Genomic DNA, 21166 nt, shown 5'->3' with positions numbered 1-21166 from the left:
TGCATTAAGCAGTCCTTATGAAATTAAAAAATGGAACCACATTCTTAGGGTTGGACTGAAAAAACCCAGGATGGAAAGCTCCTTGACTGTTAACATAGCCTAATGAAAGTATGATCTCTTCAGAAATCTTAACCTTTCTACTGTTTCAGGAAGGTTCCATGTGCCCTCCAGGGCTGTGCCTCTTGTGTGTTGTGTGTTTACCTGACTGTCATGACACACCTCTTTTTCTGAAAAGTCATTGATGAACTGACCAGATTTGTGCCATGTCAGAATTTGTACCTTAGGTTTTAAAAAAAAAAAAATCTTAAGGAAGCAAACAAAAACCCTTTTGATTGATATCTTTTGATATCTTTTGATTGATATCTTTTGATTGATATCTTTTGATTGATATCTTTCTTTAGTCCATTTTTATTTTTAATTTTGGGCAGAGTCTCTGAAGGCTGGCTTGAACCTGTGATCATGCATCAGGAAGGTTTTAAATACAGGGGAAAAAATGTCATATAATTCACTAAGGTCTGTTTTGGAAAGCTGAGAGGCTCTGGGCTTCATGATGCACACCTATAATCTCCTTACTGAGTGCCTGTGGTAGACATTGGGTCCTGTTTGAATCAAAATCCTGATATGTGATCTTCAAACAATAGATTTCCCCTTATATATTGAATCTTAAATAATTACAGCACTGATATTACTAGTTTATATTAATTTGGTTGAAACTTTAAATCGGTATGTAAAGTGGTAGCTTCCTGGGTCATAATTTCATTCAGAACATTGATTATTTAAAATCAGACAAGAATATCATGCAAGTGGCAAGTGAAAAAGTATTAATTATTCCATCTGTCATGCTCCAGAAGGATATAAGTGATTTTCCAATCCTAATCCTCAGACCAATTGCATTGTCATCAATTCAATTTCAAATATGCCCCCACATATTTCTATTTAATAGAAAACACAAATCAAACTCACTTTGCCTAGGAATTTACCTTCTATTTCACCCATGACAAGCCTACCTCTTGGATTTATGTGCATTTTTCTCTTATGTCCAGCAGAGACAACATGGATCCTTCCCTTTCCTAGATCTGTTCCGTACAAATCCAGTAAGTTCAACAGGAAAGGTTATTATATCTGTTTTTGAAGGTTCCTTGGGAAGATTCTTTTTGAGGTGTCCCCTACAATAGCTATGAAAAACAGCAACTCTATTTCCCAATGGTTTAATTAGCAAAAACCTCCTTTGATCTTTTCTAATTAGTTATCCTTAGTGTGAGTTACCCAAGAGTTTTAGAAAAGTATGGTCTTCTGTTGATACATTCACTGAAAATCAATAAGCTATGTGAATATAGTCTCCAAAAAATTGCTTTCTAAAGAAGTGAACATTTAAAAATTTGTTTTAATTCCCTATGATTTGAAATGCCAGTTAAACTTTTCAAGACTGATCAAGTTTTCCTGAAGAATATGTCATTTTCATTGCAATAACATTATTTATATAAAAGGCCATGTCATATTAATTTGAATGCACTGATCAATAGATTGTCTGGGCAAAAGTTTTAAATATATATAGTTTTCTACACCAATATTTTAGCCTACATGTAAATAGTGAGTTTCAGTAGTTCTCATATAGATTATAACTTAATGTAAGGATACCAGTAATTTTCACATTTTGAAAAAATTGAAGAATATAATTTCCATTATGTATTTTTGCCCTTTATAAGGGGGAATTGTCACATCCTAACATCAAAGGATAGAATTTCTTTCCTTCTTCTCTGTCCCTTTTTAATTTGATTTATGTAACAAGAGGGTTAATGTGCCATTTCCCAGCCTTAAACAACACTCTATCCAGTGAATGGGCAAACAAACTCAATTTGCCTAGTAGAAGATGACAGAAAACATGGAGGAGAGTACACTTGTCTTATGTAATGTTGCTCAGCAGACTCTAGTAAACTAGCTGCTGATTTAGTGGGTTGCCAACCCATGAAACTGTGAGAAAATTTCTGTTTTAAACTATGAAGGGGATTTGATTTTATAGAAATGATGGAAGATAAAGAACAGAGTTGGGGGCCGGAGAGATGGCTCAGTGGAATAAGCGCTTCCCTGGCAAGTGCAAGGGCCTGAGTTTAATCCCCGGTTCCAAAAAAAAAAAAAAAAAAAAAAAAAAAGGAACAGAGTTGGTTCCTGACACCAGAATGAGACTTTTGTGACCTTACACTGCCACATGGATCCCAGCATGTATCTACCAGCCTGGGCTCTATTGCCTGTGGCTTATTTTCATACAATGGTTCTGATATTTCCATTGTTGAAATCTCTCTTCTCTTCCCCCACTTCTAGCCTGCTGCCCACACTAGGCCAAAATTATTTTTTGGAAAAACTTCACCTGCTCCTAAAACTACTAGCACAGTATTGTGAGAGAAACTCAAAGAAACTTCTCCTGGACAACAAGATGTATGTGTACTTTTTAGTGGATGAATAACATCGAAAGCAAAGAGGAGGGAAACATTCCAGAGATTAAACAACGATGAGAACAAAGACTGAGGTCAGAAACTGGTTTAGCCTTTTAAAAGAGATCAAAATGAAATATTTTAATAGTACTGATATTTTTATAAAACACCAAAATGTAACTCTGTATAATTTGTATATTTATATATTTTTGTTGCAGGACAATACAATATATCCATCTGGTCCTCAAGTGCCTCAGAATGTTTATTTTGAATCTTAAAAGCAATATGAAAATTAACTCAATAAGACTTGATAATAACATCATACTACAAACATCACACGCAGTGACTGTTTGTGCCATGGAATCATTGCAGTATATCAGGAGACAATTTAAGGAGGGGTAACGGTCTCTCAGATGAACATTAGAGAGTCAGACTTCTTTCTCAAGCTTAATTTACTTAACTTTCTCTGCATCTCAATATTCTTCTGAAAATAGAAAAACAAAGAATGTAATGGCATTGCAAATATAAAAATGAAAGCATTTATATGGGAAATATTTAGCTGTACAAATTAGAAATATCATTATCGCTTTGACTATGATCTTGAATCAACTTGTGATGATACCACAATATTTTGGGAGTGCAAAGTGTAGAACATACTCATAATAATCTGTGAATGATGTGAGGATAGGTACATACAAAGCGGGCTTCCTCCATGGATCAAGCAATAGTTCTTAAATTGGAAAGAGCACACAGTCAGCAACTTGAAAACAAATGTGCAGTTATTTTAAAATTAATATGAGCATATTTTACAATAAGGGAATAATGAGATTTCTCTGAATATATATTGATGAACTCCTATTAGCTCCCAGAGACATTAAACATCTTTTGAGAACACAAAATCTTATTGATGGCATCTTTCATGTCTTTGTTCCGTAGACTATAGATTATTGGGTTGAAAAATGGGGCAAGGACAGCAAACATCAGTGCAGTGGCCTTGCCCATCAGTGGTGGAAACGTGACAGAGAAGTGCAGGTACATGAGTGCCACACTGCCAAAAAATAGTAGGAAAATGGCAATGTGGGCTGCACATGTGGAGAATGCCTTCTGACGGTTCTCACCCGCGGGGATCCTCAGAATCACCATGATAATTCTTAAGTAGGAAAGGCTGATGATAGAAACAGAGGTAAGGATGGAGACAGCATGAATCACATCTTCAACCAGAATCATGGAAGTGTCTGTGCAGGCCAAGAGCAGCACAGGTTCAAAGTCACAAAAGAGCTGATGGATTTGGTTGGGGCCACAGAAAGGAAGAGTGGAAATCCATACAATCTCTGGCAATAATATAAGGAAGCCAAAAATGCAAGAGCCGGTGGACAGTTGTAGGCACAGTTGAGGCGTCATAATGATTGTATAGCGAAGAGGAATACAGATGGCAACATATCTGTCAATGGCCATCATGGTGAGGACCAGAGCTTCTGTCACTCCAAGGGAGTGGAAAAAATACATCTGCAGGAGACAACCTATGAAAGAGATGCTCTTCTCTCCACTGACCAGGTTGGAGAGCATTTTGGGAATAGTCACCGTGGTGTACCAAATCTCCAGGAAAGAGAAGAAGCTGATGAAATTGTACATGGGATTATGGAGGCGAGTGTCCAACCGAACAGCAAGAAAGATCATGAAATTTCCAACAATAATGAAAATATAAATAAAGAGCAGAGGAATGAAGAGTAAAAGGCTACTGTTCTCAAACTGAGGGAAATCAGGAAAATAAAACTCAGTCACAACTGTCCAATTCTCCTGATCCATGTTTTCAGTAGCTTCCCTTATTGGATGATGGGAAAAAGTAATTGTAATTCTAAGTGTATTCCAACAACAAATAGAAATTTCTTTTTCACAAAAGGAACGACTCTGCAATTAAAATAATTGACAAAATAAGCAGTGTAAGTTACTTTCTAAATTATAAAGTTACCTTGTCAAATTTGCAAACATTTTTGTAATTAAACTTCATCTTATGGACTATTTTGGTAGCTAAGCAAAAACAGTTTGCTGTTTATATACAAATTGGTACTGACTCTCCTAACAAGGCAATTTACACTTTAAATTTTTTTCTTTATTAGCTAAAGAGAATACAAAATAGTAAAAAGAAAATAATTAGAAGCAATACTGAACTTCACTAAACAAAACAATAGGAATCTGACAATAGCTTCTATGTTGGAAGACATTGTCTACAAATTAGTTGTTCACATTACCACATAGAAGCATGCAAAATTGTTTTTAAAAAAGTTATGAGGAACTAAAAAGAGCAAGAAAACAATTAAGCATCAACTGATTCTATCTGTAGACAAGCAGAAATCAACAGTACAATTACCTAAGTCACTTTGCATGCATACATAAATATATCTCTTTCCCTCTCCCTTCTTCTGCTCTTTCTTTGTCCCAGTATTTCCTTCCTTTTGAAAAGATGCTTTCCCTTTCATGGTATCTATTGTACCCTTCTGATTTTATTTACTCTTCTTACATTAGTGAGACAATACAATGTTTTCACATACAGGTCTGATTTATTTCACTTATGAATAAGGTCTGTAGTTGCATCCACTTCCCTATAAAAGCCTCCAATTTATCTTTTTTAATAGCTGAATAATACTTCATTGTGTAAAAATGCCACATCTTTTTATTCATTCCTCAGTTGATGGGAATTTGAACTCTTTCCAAGATTTAGCTATGAAAAACTGTACTGCTATAAACAATTTGGCATTTTTTATTGAAAGTCTTAAAATGGTTTATAACCTGTCTTTTGCTATGTACTATATGGAAAGTAATTCACATATAAAAATTATGTGCAAAAGAGTAAATAAAATCTGAAAAGTACTATAGATACAGTGAAATGGAAAGAAATTATTTAAAGGACAGGAACAATTGGGATAAGGGAAAGAAGAACAGAAATAAAGAAGGAAAGGAAAAAAATATATGGATATATTTATACATATACATATAAGCATATACACAGGATAGCTTGGATTATTGTACTGCTGATTTCTACTGGTCTATTGAAAGGAGAAGTTAATGCTTAATTTTTTCTCTCCTTTTTAACTTTTATAATGTTTGGCCAATTTTACATGCTTTTATCTGATATCCTGAACAACTCATTTGAAGACAACAATATGTAATATAACAACCGATGTTGAATTCTTATTTTGTTGAGTGAAATTCTACATTGTTTCTATTTTTTTTTACTTTTTTTTCTCTTTGAAAATATTATGTGCAAAGATATTCACTGGAATATTTACTGTTGTAGTGCATGTGAAATAGTTTAAATAAGTAGATTTTTTTTTGAGATGAAATATTGAGAACACAAAATGGTGACAAAATAAACTCATTTTGTACTTAAGAATTTGACCATTTGGGCTGGTGAGATGGCTCAGCTGTCTAAGTGCCAGCTTAGGCAAGTGCAGGAGCCACGGTTTGATCCCCGGCACCACAGGCTGCGCCAGTCCCAGGGTGGGCTGAGTCAGCCAAAAAAAAAAAAAAAAAAAAAAAAAAAAAAAAAAAAAAAATCAGTATGAAGTGAGCATTTTATACCTGTGTGCGGGTACCACTTTTCTTAGTCCACTTTATTCTTATTAATTGACTAAAAAGAAAAAGGCAAATATACTGATTATTTTTACTTTAAAATGCATCAACCTAGGGCTAGAGCAATAGCTCAGTGGTCTACATGCCTGCCTGGCAAAGTGCAGGGTTCCAAGTTTGGTCCTCAGTACTGCATGCCGTGCTTGCCCCAAAACCGGGGGTTGTGGTGCACCCCTGTAATGCCAGCCCTGGGAAGGTTGAGACAGGAGAATCACTATGAGTTCAAACTATGTAGTGAGATCCTGCATCTAAAATTTAAAATAAATAAAAATAAAATAAAATGCATCCGCCTGGATTGCTTTATATATTTGTGTGTGAAATGTAATATGATCTATGGAGGGAGTTAGTTCATAATTAAAATATACCAATTTAGAAATCATATGTGATTAGTTTGGTGTTGTTGAAAGACTTTAATCAGCAGTCCACAACCTGAGGGAGGTTTGGCAAGTGCTTCAGGTATCTTTACCTACACCCATTCTATGGTGTTTATCTATTAGCGCCAAGTAGGTTTTCTCTAGTAGAGCACTGCTGTCATATTAGACATAATTCCTAACTGTGAGAGTAAACAAGGCTGGCCAGGTATTCTGTGATGTTCAGCATCACACCTGATTTCAATATACTGGTTGTCACTGGTTCAGTCCTCTAGTTATGACAAGCAAAATGGCTCTAGAAATTGCCAAATGTCTCTAGAGGGGAGAAGTGAACAAAAAGTGCCAGTTGAGAACCGCTGGGCACACAGAATGAAAAATAAATATGAAAAATAGGAGACTAGGATTATATTATACCACTAGCAAATTACCCCTTTTACCTATGAGACTTGGGCTACATTTGCAGAACTGTTTATTCATTGCATGAATAAGAAAGCCTAAAAATAGAGTTAGGAGTTCCATAAGCTTCTAAAGCAAGATTTGATAGGACTCAGTTGTTATATGACAAAATAAGATGTATTTCTATCTTATTTTATTTTAGTTTTTGTACCATGAGTTGAATTCAAGACCTGGCACTTGCCAGGCAGTCGCTTGTGCTACTAGGCTATATCCTCAGCCACTTTTCTTGATTTTCACTGATACAATACATTATTAAATCTCTTTTCAAACAAGAGGATCCTGAGGGACAATACTTTTAAGAAAACTACTTGAAAACTATTTTAAATATTCACAAGAAAAAATAACTTACGCTGATTATTTTGTTTAAATTATTTCTACTTGAATGCATTGTTTTCAAAGGTATCTTTCCCTAGTTAAATCTCTCTCAGGTACTACAGCAATATTTTTAAGTACAAAGATTTTAATCCCCTTTCTGAAAACCTCATACAAAGAGTGGTTGTCTAAAAGCTTCCAATGAAATATGAACCTCTAAGGATGACAAATAATATGATTAGATTATATTTTAAAATCATTTTGACATCTTCATATTTTTAGTTTATTACCCCCAATATGCTTTTTTGCTATGGCAGAAAATAGTAATCTTATAATAGTTCTGTTTTCCTTTAAATGAGGAAAAAGAAATCATTGAAACTAGCTCTCTATAGCTATTATACTTTAGAATTGGAAAGCAGAAACATAGAAAAAGGAAAAGTTGGTGTATATTTAGAGTTTATTTTTTAGGAAAGATCGTGCATGTAAGAATATAATTTGATACTGGTACTTGGAAGCAAAACTATATCTAACAGGACTCCTACATTGGAGAAATAGACCAGAAGCTCAACTCATGAGCCCCACTTTGTTCTAGCATTCTTTATTTTTAGGGTCCTTAAAATATAAAATGCAAACATCCTACATTAAAACTTAATCCTGGCCAGGGAGACAACTTGTTGGTCTAAGCGCCTGCCTGGGAAGTGCAACGACCAGACTTCATTCCCTGGTATCACATGCTGTGTCGGTCCCGTGCTGAGCCAGCCACCAAACCAGGCATGGTGATGCACGCCTATACTCCCAGTGCTGGAGAGGCTGAGACAGGAGGATCACTCCAAGTGTGAACTGCATGGCAAAACCATTTACTAAATAAACAAATAAACACATGATAAAAAATACTTAATCCAGAAATTAGTATAAGTAAGAAAATCTTGGAGCTAGTGACCCAGAAAGAAACTTGATAGCTTCTCCAGGTAATTATTATTTTGGGTTCTCTCTAGTTCTAGAACAAAACTTGCAACAACTCTCTATCCCTGGGCTATAGTATTTCCCTTTACCTTATACAGTGTTACAACCTCCAAATAGTTTCTATATTTCTTTTCATCTTACACCCACCTCTTCCCCAAACCTGTTTTCCAAATGTCTCCCTCTCAACTGCTCTGCAGTTGAATAAGTAGGATGGTTGAAACCACAGCCACAGTTGAGATCACTCAGGGACTTAGGCAAGAGAAGAAAGGCTCCTTATGAAGAATTATCTTCCCTGTGCCTATGGGAAAGTAGATAATGTCCCAAGTGCCTAATTAGGGAACAACTGAGCCTATTCCTCTTTCTTGTTTCTATTTTTAATGTTTATATTCCTTGTTGAAAAGTGGTACATATACATAATATATATTAATTCCTTTTGAAATCTCCCTCTCACTTCCTTCCCTCCTAGCTCCACCTATATTTGTTCCTTTTCTTTCCTTTCCCTTTGCTTTCATTTCTATTATTGTTATATATGTTTGCAATGCATAATGTTTGCATTCTTTGTGTGGAGTTGGGGCATGCATGTAACATAGCTTGATTCTTTTCTTTCATCCACTTTTTCTTTTTTCCCTCCCCATTCTGTCCATCTCTTGATACTTTTATGCTTTAAGAAAGATCTGTCAGGCCAGCCAGATAGGCCAGAAAGATAACTCAGCGGTTAAAGCATTTGCTTAGGCAGAAGCAGGGACCAGGGTTTGATTCCCAGAGTGCTGTTCTGGCCCCGCCCCTGGGGCTCAATGAGATTGTGATTGAGATTGGTCGTGGTAATGCATGCCTGTAATCCCAGTGCTTGGGAGGATGAAAGAAGGAGAAGCACTGAGTCCAATCTGTGTAGTGAAACCCTGTAGACCCTGTACTAAATACAAAAAAAAATTCTGTGTACTTATTATCTATGTTTTATTTTGCTTTCAATACTTTGCCATATAAAAGAAATAATTCAACATTAAGCTAGTGTGTCTGATTCATGTCACATAACATGGCAATCTTAAAGTGCATTCATTTTCTTATGTTCAACTCAAGCTTATCTTTCTTTATGGTACATTTATTAATATTTCTTGCTTGCTTGCTTGCTTGCTTGTTTTCTTTGAGACAGGGTCTCACTGTGCAGTTTAGGCTGCTCTTGAGTTCACTGTGTGGTCCAGACTGACCTTGAACTGACAGTTCTCCTACCTCAGCCTCCCAAGTGCTGAGATTACAGTTATGCCACATTTTTCTTTGACCACTTATCTGTTGACAAATATATAGGCCATTTCTAAGATTTGGCTATTATGAGTTGTGCAACTTCAAACATAGGGAACTATGAATCATTATTATATGATGCCTTTAATTTTTTTTTGGCTAAGATACATAGAAAGAAAATAGCTGGGACAAATAGAATTATAGTTCAGTTTCCTGAAAAATCTCCATACTGATCTCCACAAGAATTGAACTGGTTTATCTTCCCACCAACTGTAGAAGATATTTCTTTTTCCTGTCCACACTCTCCAGTAATTGCTATTATTTGATTTCTTAATGATGACCATTATTCTGGGGTAATATGCCAGCTCCATGTTGTTTTAATTTGCATTTTATTTTTATCTTGCTACTGAATTTCCTCATAAATTCTTAGAATCTTTTGATAGGTTTTTGTGTGTCTTCTATGTAAAAGATCATGTCATCTGTAATGTTGAACATTTCTTCATATGTTTACTGCCTATTTGTAGTTTTGTCATCTTTCTACTCATTTCACTTGTCCATTTTTTTCAATTTGGGTGTCTTATTTTGAGAGCCTAAATTTTTTGAATTCTGTATGTAGAATAGCTATGAGTTCTCTTTTTCATTTTTTAAAATGTATTTGGTATAAGGTCTCACTAAACATCTCAGACTCATAGTGATCCTCCTGTTTTCATGCTCCTGAGTGCTGGGATTACAGATGTGCACCACCGCGTCTGGACTTGTTCACTGGCTCAGCGTGTCTGACTTCGGGCCGGTACAACCTGTGATGCCAGGGAGAATTGCATTAAATCTTTATGTCAATTTTGGAAGTCATTTTGATGATATTGCTTCTGTCTATACAGAAATAAGACATTTTTTTGATTTTCTGATATGTTCTTCAACTTCCTTTTTTTTTTTTTTAGAGTGTTGTAGGTTTCATTAGAGAGGTTTTTCATTTCCTTAGTTAATTTCCTTAGGTTATTTGCTATGTGTCTAATATTTCTTGAGGTTATTGTAAATTTTTCCCTTGACATTTCTTTCATCTGATTCATTATTGATATTCAGAAATGCCATTGATTTTTTGTGATTTTTGTCATGTTAATGAATTGATTCTCAGAGTCTTTTGATCAATTGTTGTGTCTCCTATATAAAGGATCACGTCATCATCGAACAATGGTAACTGACTTCTTCCTTTCCTCTACATATTTGTTTTATATTTTTTCCTTACCTGATTGCTCTTTTTAATGTTTCAAGGAGTATGTTAAAAAGACAAGGTGATATAGGACATCCTCTGTCTTGTTCCTGATTTTTGAAGGAAAGTGTTTGGTTTTTCACACTTAATGTTATTGGCCATAGATTTGTCACAAATGGCTTTCATCAGGTTGTGATGAGGTCTTTCCATACCAACAATATTCAGTGTTTTTTAATCATTAAAGGATATTGGATTTTGTAAAAATATATTTCTGCATCTATAGAAATGATAAACTCTTTTTAAATTATTTAAGTGTGATATATTGTATTTGCATATGTTAAACTATCTTTGTATCCTTAGGTAAGGATGCATGATCTTTTTTTTTTTCTACATCAGATGGATAATGTGTCCACCTCATAACATGGTTTGTGGGAGGCACATCTCATGCATAAGGTATGGACACAGAATCATCACACTCATGAACAATGGTACATGATCCTTTGGATGATTTGTTGCATTTTCTTTACTAGTATTGTGTTGAGGATTTTTGTATCTACATTTATCAAAGAGATGGGTTTACAGCTCTCCTTTTGAGTTAAATCATTATTTTGTTTTTGAATAATGGTAATGGTAGCTTCCAGGAAAGTCTTTGTACATACCCCTTCCCTTTTAATTTCATTAAAAACCTTGAGGAGTATTGGAGAAGTTTTTATAGAACTCAGCAGTGAACCCATATAGGTTCATACGGGCTTCTTTTAGTTGGTAGGTTGATCATTGCTACTTCAGTTTCATTGCTAATTATTGGATTATTTACAGTTTTTAAATCTTGTTTCAGTTTTGATAATTATACATATCTGGGAATCTATCCATTTCTTCTGTATTCTCTAATTTATTGGCCTACAGGTTTACAAACTAGCTTTTAATAATCTTTTTTTATTTCAGCATCTGTTGTAATTTCACCTTTTTCATTTATAATTGCATTGGTTTGGGTCTTTTCTCCCCTTTTGTGATTAGATTGTCTAAGGTTTTTTTTTTCAATGATTATTATTTCAGAGAACCAATGCTTAGATTGATCATTCTTTCTATTGTTTTGTTCTCAATGTTATTGATTTCTCCTCTGATTATATAATTTCCCTCCTTGTACTAGTGTTGTGTTTAGATTCTTATTCTTTTCGTAGGGCCTTGAGGTACATGATTAATTTTTTTATTGGGCCTCCCTCTGATTTGTGATATAGGCAGTTATAGCTACAAACTTTCCTCTTAGAACTCCTTTCACTGTGTCTCCTAAATTCTGATATGTACTGGCATATCACTTAGTATAATTGTACTGGCATTTACACTTAGCTGTAGAGGGCTGCGGAGATATCTCAGTGGTCTAAGCACCCGTGCTGCAAGCACAAGGACCTGGGTTTGATCTCTGGTACCACATACTGTGCTGTCCTCAGAACCCTGGGCACACTGTGCTGGTCACCAAAACTGGGTGTGGTGGTTCATGCCTGTAATCCCAGCACTGGGGAGGCTAAGACAGAATGATTGCTACAAGAACATGCTGTGTAGCAAGACCTTGTATCAAATACACACACACATACAAACATAAGTAAAAGACTTTTTGAAAAAAAAAAATAGGCTGGTGAGATAGCTCAGTAGAATAAGTGCCTGCCTGGCAAGCACATGGCCCTGAGTTCAATCCCCAGTACCGGAAAAAAAAAAAAAAAAATGTTTCTGATAGATAAGTGCCTGTGTGATTTCTCTAAAACCTAAAGCAACTCTTAAGTTAAAGAAGTGCACATTGGGGAATATGTAAATATTTTGGGGGGGCTGAGGAGATAGCTCAGTAGAATATATGCTTGCCTGTCAAACACAAGTGCCTGAGTTTAATTCCCGTTTCCAAAAAAGAAGAAGAAGAAGAAGAAGAAGAAGAGGAAGAAGAAGAGAAAAAAAAGTAGTATAAACAGATTTATTGCTTCCCTGATTTCTTTTGGAACTCACTATTAATTTAAGTGTACATTGTTTAATATATACATATATATCATATATATATCACAAAGTAATATATAAAGGATATGCACTTAGGTTGAACACTTTTCTATATGTACATATTTCATTTTTTCTTCTTTCTTCTTCATTTTTTTTCATTTTAATTGGAGTTCTTAATACATACAAAATAAAAATTGTAAGTGAAAATTGTTCCAAATATGATTTACTGTGCACTTCATCTCTCTTTATTGCTTAATTTGGTGATAGGGAAAAATAATATAGTTGAGTAATCAGTTGCTTCTCTTATTGTTTATATGAACTGTTTAAATTGCATTCTTGGGGCTGGGATCATGGCTCAGTAGAGTAAGTGATTTCCTGGCAAGTGCAAGGGTCTGAGTTTAATTCCTGGTTCCACCAAAAAAAAAGAAAATAATAAAATAAAAATGGATAAATAAATTGCATTCTTATTTTAACTAAGAAAAATATCCTAAATTTTAGTCCAAGTATTCAAATTGGGTTTTTATATGAAACCATTATTAGTAGTTAATTTGGAGAGTATGTAATGAGGTCTGAACTTTTATTCAGTTTATTTTATTTTAATATATTCTATATATTAAATACTACTGTCATTTCTTACAGGCCTACTTGTAGGAACATGTGAGTCTGCCTCAGCCTCCGAGCGTCCTGGGATTATAAACCTTTGACAGTGTGTCTCATTTACAAATTGAGTTTGGAAAATTATCATAAAAGCAAGTAATATAAAATTTAACATATTGCCTTTTTGTGTGTGTTACTGGCAAAGGAACCCAAAGCCTTTGAATTGAGTTACAATTCCTAGCTGTCCCTTAAGTCACTGATTTTCCAGGAAGGGTTCAAGCTTGTAATGCATCTTCCTTGGCCTTCCAGAGTGCTAGGATTACAGTTGTAGGCTACCACCCACAGTCTACCATGATAATGCTTATTTATTTATTTATTTATTTATTTATCTACCTATCTATCTATAATTTGTCAGAGTCTTGTTTTGTACCCAAGGCTGGTCTCCTCCCATGATAATCCTTCTGCCTCAGCTCCTCAGGTCCTGTGATTAGAGGCAATTATAACCATGTCTGGTTACCATGACAACAATTCTGATTATTTAAATTATTTATTTGCTACAGGGTATTGCCATGTAGCTCACTACTCCTGTGGTGATCCTTCTGTCTCAGCCTCCCCAGCACTGGGATGACAGACTTGCACCAACACATCCAGTTTCCGTGGCCAGCATGACATACCCAGGGCTCTGGGGTTGGCATGGCATGGGTACCAGAGATCGAATGTGGTCCTTGTGTTTTTCAGGCAGATGCTTAGACCACCAAACTATCTCCCCAGCCCCATGGCAACAATTTTGAGTTATGCAATTATTTTAGAAGATAATTGAGATGCATATTTTATGACTTAAAATACATAATATACTTATTTTATATAATAATATATATTTTGTAGAGTTAATGGAAATAATTTTTTAAAAATGATGAAAACGCAGGGAGTGCTTACTGATGTATATTCAAAACAACTTGATCCAGTCTTTAGTCTGTTTTGAACTCCTCATTTGTCCTGAATACCAGGGCCCAGCTTTACATTCCTGTCTAACAAACAAAGCTTTGTAGCTACAGAATAGTTTTTGAGACCTCACCCAGGGGAATATCTAATTGCTATATGACACTTCTCCCTTAATTTGTTCCTTAGAGAGGAGAATGAGATGAGTCATTTTTCTTAGATACTGCATCATCTAAAGAGAGTTTCCAGGAAAGACTATTTCCATTCTGCATAATCCCTGAGGAGATGTCAGAGACATCTATATAGTTAGCATCAGCAAACTAAAAGGGACAGGTGACAGAAGAGGTGCTGAGGAGCACTTGGTGGTCTCACCAGGGTGAGTGTGACAGACAGTTGTTGACAGGGCAGCAACCTCTGCCTGTGCTGTGTCTGCCCATACTTTCTTTAGGGCCTTAAATCTTCAGAACACTGCTGTTGTTCTACAGGACACAACTCTATATTTTAAGAATTTCAGTGCATGAGAAAAGATCTAGAATAATGAGGTCAGGTGTGGTGGTACACACCTATAACTGCAGCATTATGGAAACCTGAGGCAGGAGAATCATGAGTTTGACCTCAGCCTGGAAAACTTGGCAATTTAACAATACCCAGCCTCTGAATAAAAAAATAAATTAACAAATACTGGAAATGGAATGTAACTCAGTCTAAAAACCCTAGGTTCAAACTCCAATCTTGAAAGTAAATTGAAAAATGAGAAAGAAAATTTGGAAGGATGTTGTTAGAAAATTATATTGGACTGACAAGATAGCTCAGCAGACTAAGCACCTGCTCTGGCAAGCACAGGGGCTAGGTTCAATCCCAGGTCCCACATGCCACGATAGCCCAGCCCCCAGGAAGTGCTGAGCCAGCAGCTAAGTCCAGACATGATGGCACACCTGTAATTCCAGTGCTAGGGAGGCTGAAAACAGGAGGATCACTAGAAGTCCCAGCTGTGTAGTGAGACCCTGTACCAAATACATATAATGAAAAAAAAAATATATATATACATATATATCACATAAAGGTACTAATATATAAACACTAAAATTCTGCCAAGGCTCAAAAAATATGAGCTCCTGCAGAGCCACAGGACAGCATTTCCTGTGGAAAGTATTACTATATTTCTTTCCATAGTTAAAAAATCAAAGTCCTATCTTTTCAGTATACAAGCTATCTGTATAGGCTGAGCTCCTTTTGCACTGCCATAACTGTCTTACATTTTAGAACTAATGTATGTTCTCTGTGAGTTAAAAGAACAAGAATAATATTTACTCACCTTGAAACTATAGCCAGCAATAGCACAAACTCAGGATCACTCACCACCTTAGAGTTAGATAAATGGATCTGTGAGTGATTAACAGTGATGCTACCTTAGTAAGAAGGAGTGCCTCCTGCTTGGGGCAATGTGGGAGTCACTTTACTAAGCTTTCATGAGCTTCTTAGCACTGAATTTTCTTTGCTATTGCTATATCCCTGTTGTTTCCTGTACTGTGTACTCCATAATGACTATTCATTGCTATTGGTCAGTCTCTCTTGCTTTAAGCTGAAAAAAATAGGCACAGACAGGACAGGGAAGTAAATTTGTAGTCAGAGACACCTCCAGCCTCTCATATCTTCACTCTTGGAGGCTCTCCTTTCTGCTAATTGCTGCTCTTTAGTCCATTTCAAAGCCAGTCCCTTCTATCTTTCTCAAACCCCAAGGAACAGTGCCCAAGAAACAGTGTCAAAATCATCTTACATACTGGTGAAATAATATTCTTAATTGTCAGTGTTTTAGTTATTTTTATCACTGCTGAGAAAAAATGTACAACAGCCACAAGTCAAGGTAAGAGAGGTTTATTGAGTTCACGTTGTAATTTTCCGTCCATCATCAGCTGGCTCCAAGGCATGGTGGCGTGCCAGACAGACACTGCTAAGGAGAAGCAGTTCATGGTGTGCAAAAGGTAGCAAGACAAGCAAGCAGTGAGCACAGCTCGTTCTGTGTCTTATATCTTATTTAGGCTACTTAGGGTGAGTATCGTAGCACTCACCCCCTTGTTGCTATGGTCCTTGAGCCTAGTATATTGTAGTAAGAAGCAATTTTAGCATCACATATTCTAGATCCAGCTTGGTTGGAAAAGTCTCCACCTATGACAGAATGCGGCTTTGAGACGCAACTAACACAATTCCTACCAGTCACTAAATCTGCTCTTTTTTTTTTTTTTTTTTTTTTTTGTGGAACCGGGGATTGAACTCAGGCCCTTGCACTTGCCAGGGAAGCGCTTATTCCACTGAGCCATCTTCCTGGCCCCAACTAAATCTGCTCTTGAATCTGTTTTGACTCCTGAGAAAATGATATCAGATCTTTTACCTCATTCCTAAGACAGCCTTATTGACACAGAACTATTCAAGAGGAGAAAATAGAAAGAATGAAGGGTCAGAAAGAATTCTGACTTCTGCTTACCGTGTGAGATAAAAAAACCCAAAAACAACAACAACAACAAAAAAACTGTAGTGAGTTTCTGAGACTGACTTGGTTTCCAAGTTACTACTGGATACCAGCTTTTAATTTGGATAAGCTATTTCTTATATCTGTTTTTCAATTTTCCTGTCTCAACTGCAGTAGTCACAGTGTAAGTGGAAATAAGGGTATAAAAATTTTAAGTCTATAAAATCCTTAGCATCATGGCCATTGCAGAGGAGCTCCTCAATAAGATCATTGTGGTTCTTGTATATGATTTCTCTTAGGATTTTTCAGTCTACTTGGGAGAGATAATGCCAATATGCTTATGTTTGAAATGCAAGAAAGAATGTGTTAGTGTCATAAAGAAAGAAAAATAAGGCCCATTAGAGGACAGAGGAAAAGCTTAGTACTTCTGGCAGTGCAGATCAATAGATTTCCATAGAAATGGGGACATTCAATAGACTTTAGTAGGTATGAACCCAATAGAAGATCAAACAACTGAAAGGAAGTGAGAAATGGCATCATCAAAAATAAAAGTGCAGGACGCTGGTTAGGCCTGACAAAGCTGTTGAATAGCTAGAAGGCAAGGTGATATTTCAGAGAGAATCTTTGAGAAACTATTAATCACAGACAGAGGAAAAGACACAGAGAAAGCAGAGACTGTGAGGAAGAATATTTCCACATATTTAGATAGTTAACATGTGATAAGAAAGATATATAAAACCAACAGAGTGAAAAAGGCAGGCTGAGTAATAGAGAATAGTTTAGTCAATTTCAGGTTAAATTTTAGTGCAAACAATGATAAACAAGCAACATAGAGAAAAATTATTGGAGAAGGTCTCTTGAGAATGCCTTTTATTTTCTGAGAATGACTTTGCAAAAATATTTTTTTCTAAAGAACAGATGTTAAGCGTATTTGGAATAAAAGCTACACAGAGAATGGCTGGGAATTTGGAGAACTCAGAAATGAAAGTGACTGAACCTCCACAAAATATTTCCAGGAAATTAAATCTCTTATATTGTTTATATTTTCTTGACATCAGTTAAAAGATTAGTGCGAGAAACGGTCACTTCGAGACCTCACTGCAAATATATTGCAGGTGATTCCATCATGGGGCTATAGCTTGAGAGATATTTAGAACCATCTTGTTTAGGATCCCACTGAAGTAACAGAACACAGAAAAGGAGTGAAGTGATTTTCAATGGGTAGTTACATTCCAACTCCAGGAGTTTTCTTATGGCTTTTCCTCCCTTAGCAGATGGCACAGTGGATGACCAGTGGGAATCAGACAATGGTGACCGAGTTCCTCTTTACTGTGTTCCCAGATTTGCATGAAGGTAGCCTCTTGTTCTTTATCCCCTTATTTCTCATCTATGGATTTATTTTAACTGGGAACCTAATAATATTCATTGCTGTCCAGCTGGATGTGGTCCTGCATACCCCCATGTATTTCTTCATCAGCGTCCTTTCCTTCCTGGAGATCTGGTATTCCACAACCACCATCCCCAAGATGCTCTCGAATCTGGTCAGTGAGCAGAAGACCATCTCCCTAGCTGGCTGCCTCATGCAGATGTACTTCTTCCACTCGCTGGGTATCACAGAAGGCTGCATCCTGACAGCCATGGCTATTGACAGGTACATAGCAATCTGCCATCCACTCCATTACCCAGTCATCATGACTCCCAAACTCCCTATCAAACTGACGGCTGGATCTTGCCTCTGTGGTTTCCTTCTTGTGCTCCCTGAGATTGCATGGATCGCCACCTTGCCTTTTTGTGCCTCCAACCAGATCCACCAGATCTTCTGTTACTTCACGCCTGTGCTGAAATTGGCCTGTACAGATACATCCCTAGTGGTCATTGTGGATGCCATTCACGGAGCAGAGATCATAGCCTCCTTCCTGGTCATTGCCCTGTCCTACATTCGCATCATTGTGGTGATTCTGGGGATGCCATCCCCTGAGGGTCGTAAGAAGGCATTTTCTACCTGTGCTGCTCACATTGCTGTGTTCTTGATGTTTTTTGGCAGTGTGGCTGTCATGTATTTGCGATTCTCAGCCACTTACTCTGTGTTTTGGGACACAGCCATTGCAGTCACTTTTGTTATCCTTGTTCCCTTCCTCAACCCCATTATTTACAGCCTGAGAAATAAGGACATGAAAGATGCTATCAAAAGACTTTTCTGCTATCAAAAGGCAGTGAGTGGCATAGGGAGATAGAACTACATCCTGGAAACTCTGAGGAGTTTCTTAGAAGCACGGAATCTCACCCTTCCTGTCTTGTCCATGACTATGCACTTTTTCTATTGTTGCAGTTGCTTTCTGGTTATTGCTTATAGGAATGATATACTGCCTCCTACAGATCAGTGGTGGTAACTGCATAGTCTGTTTCCATCAATATCCACCAGCATTACTTGTTGTTTTTGTTGTTGGTGGTGGTGGGTTTGTTTTTTTTGGGGTTTTTTTTTGTTTTGTTTTTTTTTTTTTTTTGAGCAGAATATATTTATTGAGGGAAAGAAAACTCCTGTCCAAGAGAGGGACAGGAGGGGGGCCCAAGTGGGTTGTTCCCCCCACCAGCATTACTTGTGATGGCTGAAGTAGGACATATGAGCTGTAGAGTACAATTTATCCTATTTCTCATCTTCTACAGCTATCACAGGATAGGGTTCAAGGAGGTTCCTAAAGCTGATTTCAGGAGTCTAATGCACTCTATTTATTAAATGAGTTTTCTGACTCACTGTTTCTGCACGGAAAAATATTTTTTAGGGTGCATCAGTAAAAGGCATGGCAAGCATTTGTTGGACCAAAATCTAAATTTGAAAATGCACACTCAAAGAAACAGAACATGGGCCCTTCAGAAAAAGAGAGAGACACTACAGTTTGGAGCTGGGACGTTTGTGCTTTTGACTGCAGACATCTGTGGAATGTGTGAATCTACAGGTTTCTTGGTGGGTTTTGTGAAAAGTATGGGCCACCCACAGAAAAGATAAAAAAAGAATGCCCCAAATACAAGAAGACAGGACACATTTGTAGGGAAAAGCCTATTTTACAGGTTAAAGAGGTAGTCTGTTCATTGGTGAAAGAATTCATTTCCTAGTAAAAAGGGAATGGCTGAACACATTTATGGGTAAAAGGGAATTGGTTCAGCTTATGTTCTGGGAGAAAGAAAGAAAAAGAAGTTAAATCAGGCTGGTGACTTGAAACTATAATTTCTGTTTTTAAAATTATAATTTTTCTTGTCTTCCTTTTATCTATTTTTATTTCTACAATCCAAATTCACCACCTGGGTTCCTGCTCCTCTCTTCTGTGATTCCACATGATAGTGAGGACAGAAAGCAGGAAAGAATAGACACTTCAGATGTAATAGTTCTGGAAATTGCTACTGTTAATTTTCTCCCATGCTATGGACAGCCGAGTTAGATAAAAATATTATAGTCAGTCAGACAAGGCTGGGCCCTCATAAGGAGACCACTATGGAAGACAAGATACCTTGCAACTGTGAGAGAGACAGGCTCTTTAACTGTGGACCAGACCTCAAGACAAGAGATTAAACAAATGCATGCCTCCCTAAAGATAAGCATGGGGGATTGAGGTTCTAAATAGGTCTCTATCAGTTTGAGGAAGCCAGGAAGAGTCACTAACTCAACCCTCTACAGGAAGAGCCCCTGTTCTACATGCATACCATCTTGCTAGGTAACTGCTTTCTCATTTTATCCTAGATTTAAACATTTTTGCCTGAGAAATTATGCTTGCAATCTTATTGGTTAACCATAGTTTGGTCCCACCTCATGCTCACCTAGTGAGGTCCCATATTTTCCACCTTATACCCTCTTTACCTTATGGTTTTGTTCTATGAAAATCCAGATTCCTTGGCAACCCACAGGGGTCCCCTACTGTCCCTCTCTCAGACGGTAGCTGTCTTTCCCTCAATAAATATATTCTGCTTTTAACCTTTGTTGTTCCTAAAATTTATTCTTCAGTTTTATAGAACATGAACCCATCCCAGGCATCTTTCAGGTTGGAAGTTTCATTCCCCTATATGATTAGCACCTGCCCAGCAACGAATTCCCCTATCATTCAGCAGACCACATAAATAAAATATCTTAACATACGCATACTTAATTCACAAACTCAATTCAGCACCCTTTGATTGATCACATGCATGATGTGCTATAGAATTTAGCCTCAAAGATGCTTCACAAAAACTGTTCAAAGAGGAAAGTGATCAATGATGTAGAGCGTGCCTATGGAGAGTCACATGGAGAGAAAACATTCTCTGAGGCTTTCACAGAGAGTACATTGGCCAAGCAATGGCCGTGACTCATCCACACGGCTGACACTGACAAAGGTTCTACAATCTGAGGTACAGGATCACAGGACAAATCCTGAGGGGATTTCACTGACCTTCTCAGACCCAAAAGCTACAACTCTTGTTGCATAGGTGCTGCTTTACCTTGGTCTTAACCATCCAGTAGAAAAGTATGAAGACAAAATATAGGAAGTAAAGCCATGCTGTTATGTTGAGCTGTGGGGGACTCAGGTCAATAATTTCTGACATTGCCAGTCAAGCG

At 36.8% G+C, this 21166-nt stretch overlaps 2 protein-coding genes and 1 non-coding gene across 3 annotated transcripts; 1 reads left to right on the top strand and 2 right to left on the bottom strand.

Annotated features, from left to right (window-relative positions):
• Positions 1–3287: 3287 nt before the first annotated feature.
• Positions 3288–4235, bottom strand: LOC101570587 (olfactory receptor 6K3-like). The gene has a single exon (XM_004640006.1). It carries the CDS (start codon positions 4233–4235, stop codon positions 3288–3290), a length of 948 nt encoding a protein of 315 aa, XP_004640063.1.
• A 6756-nt stretch (positions 4236–10991) lies between these two features.
• Positions 10992–11091, bottom strand: LOC111812213. Its single transcript, XR_002817786.1, has one exon. It is a non-coding gene; the product is annotated as a small nucleolar RNA U13 (small nucleolar RNA).
• A 6776-nt stretch (positions 11092–17867) lies between these two features.
• Positions 17868–18815, top strand: LOC101570183 (olfactory receptor 6K6). The gene has a single exon (XM_004640005.1). The coding sequence runs from the start codon at positions 17868–17870 to the stop codon at positions 18813–18815; it is 948 nt and encodes a 315-aa protein (XP_004640062.1).
• The last annotated feature ends 2351 nt before the right edge of the window (positions 18816–21166 follow it).

The sequence above is a fragment of the Octodon degus genome, unplaced genomic scaffold, assembly GCF_000260255.1.
Source record: "Octodon degus isolate 3935 unplaced genomic scaffold, OctDeg1.0 scaffold00116, whole genome shotgun sequence".
In the NCBI taxonomy this organism is placed as follows: domain Eukaryota; kingdom Metazoa; phylum Chordata; class Mammalia; order Rodentia; family Octodontidae; genus Octodon; species Octodon degus.
Note: the sequence above shows the minus strand (reverse complement) of the source record. Positions and strands in the feature narration are given on the sequence as shown.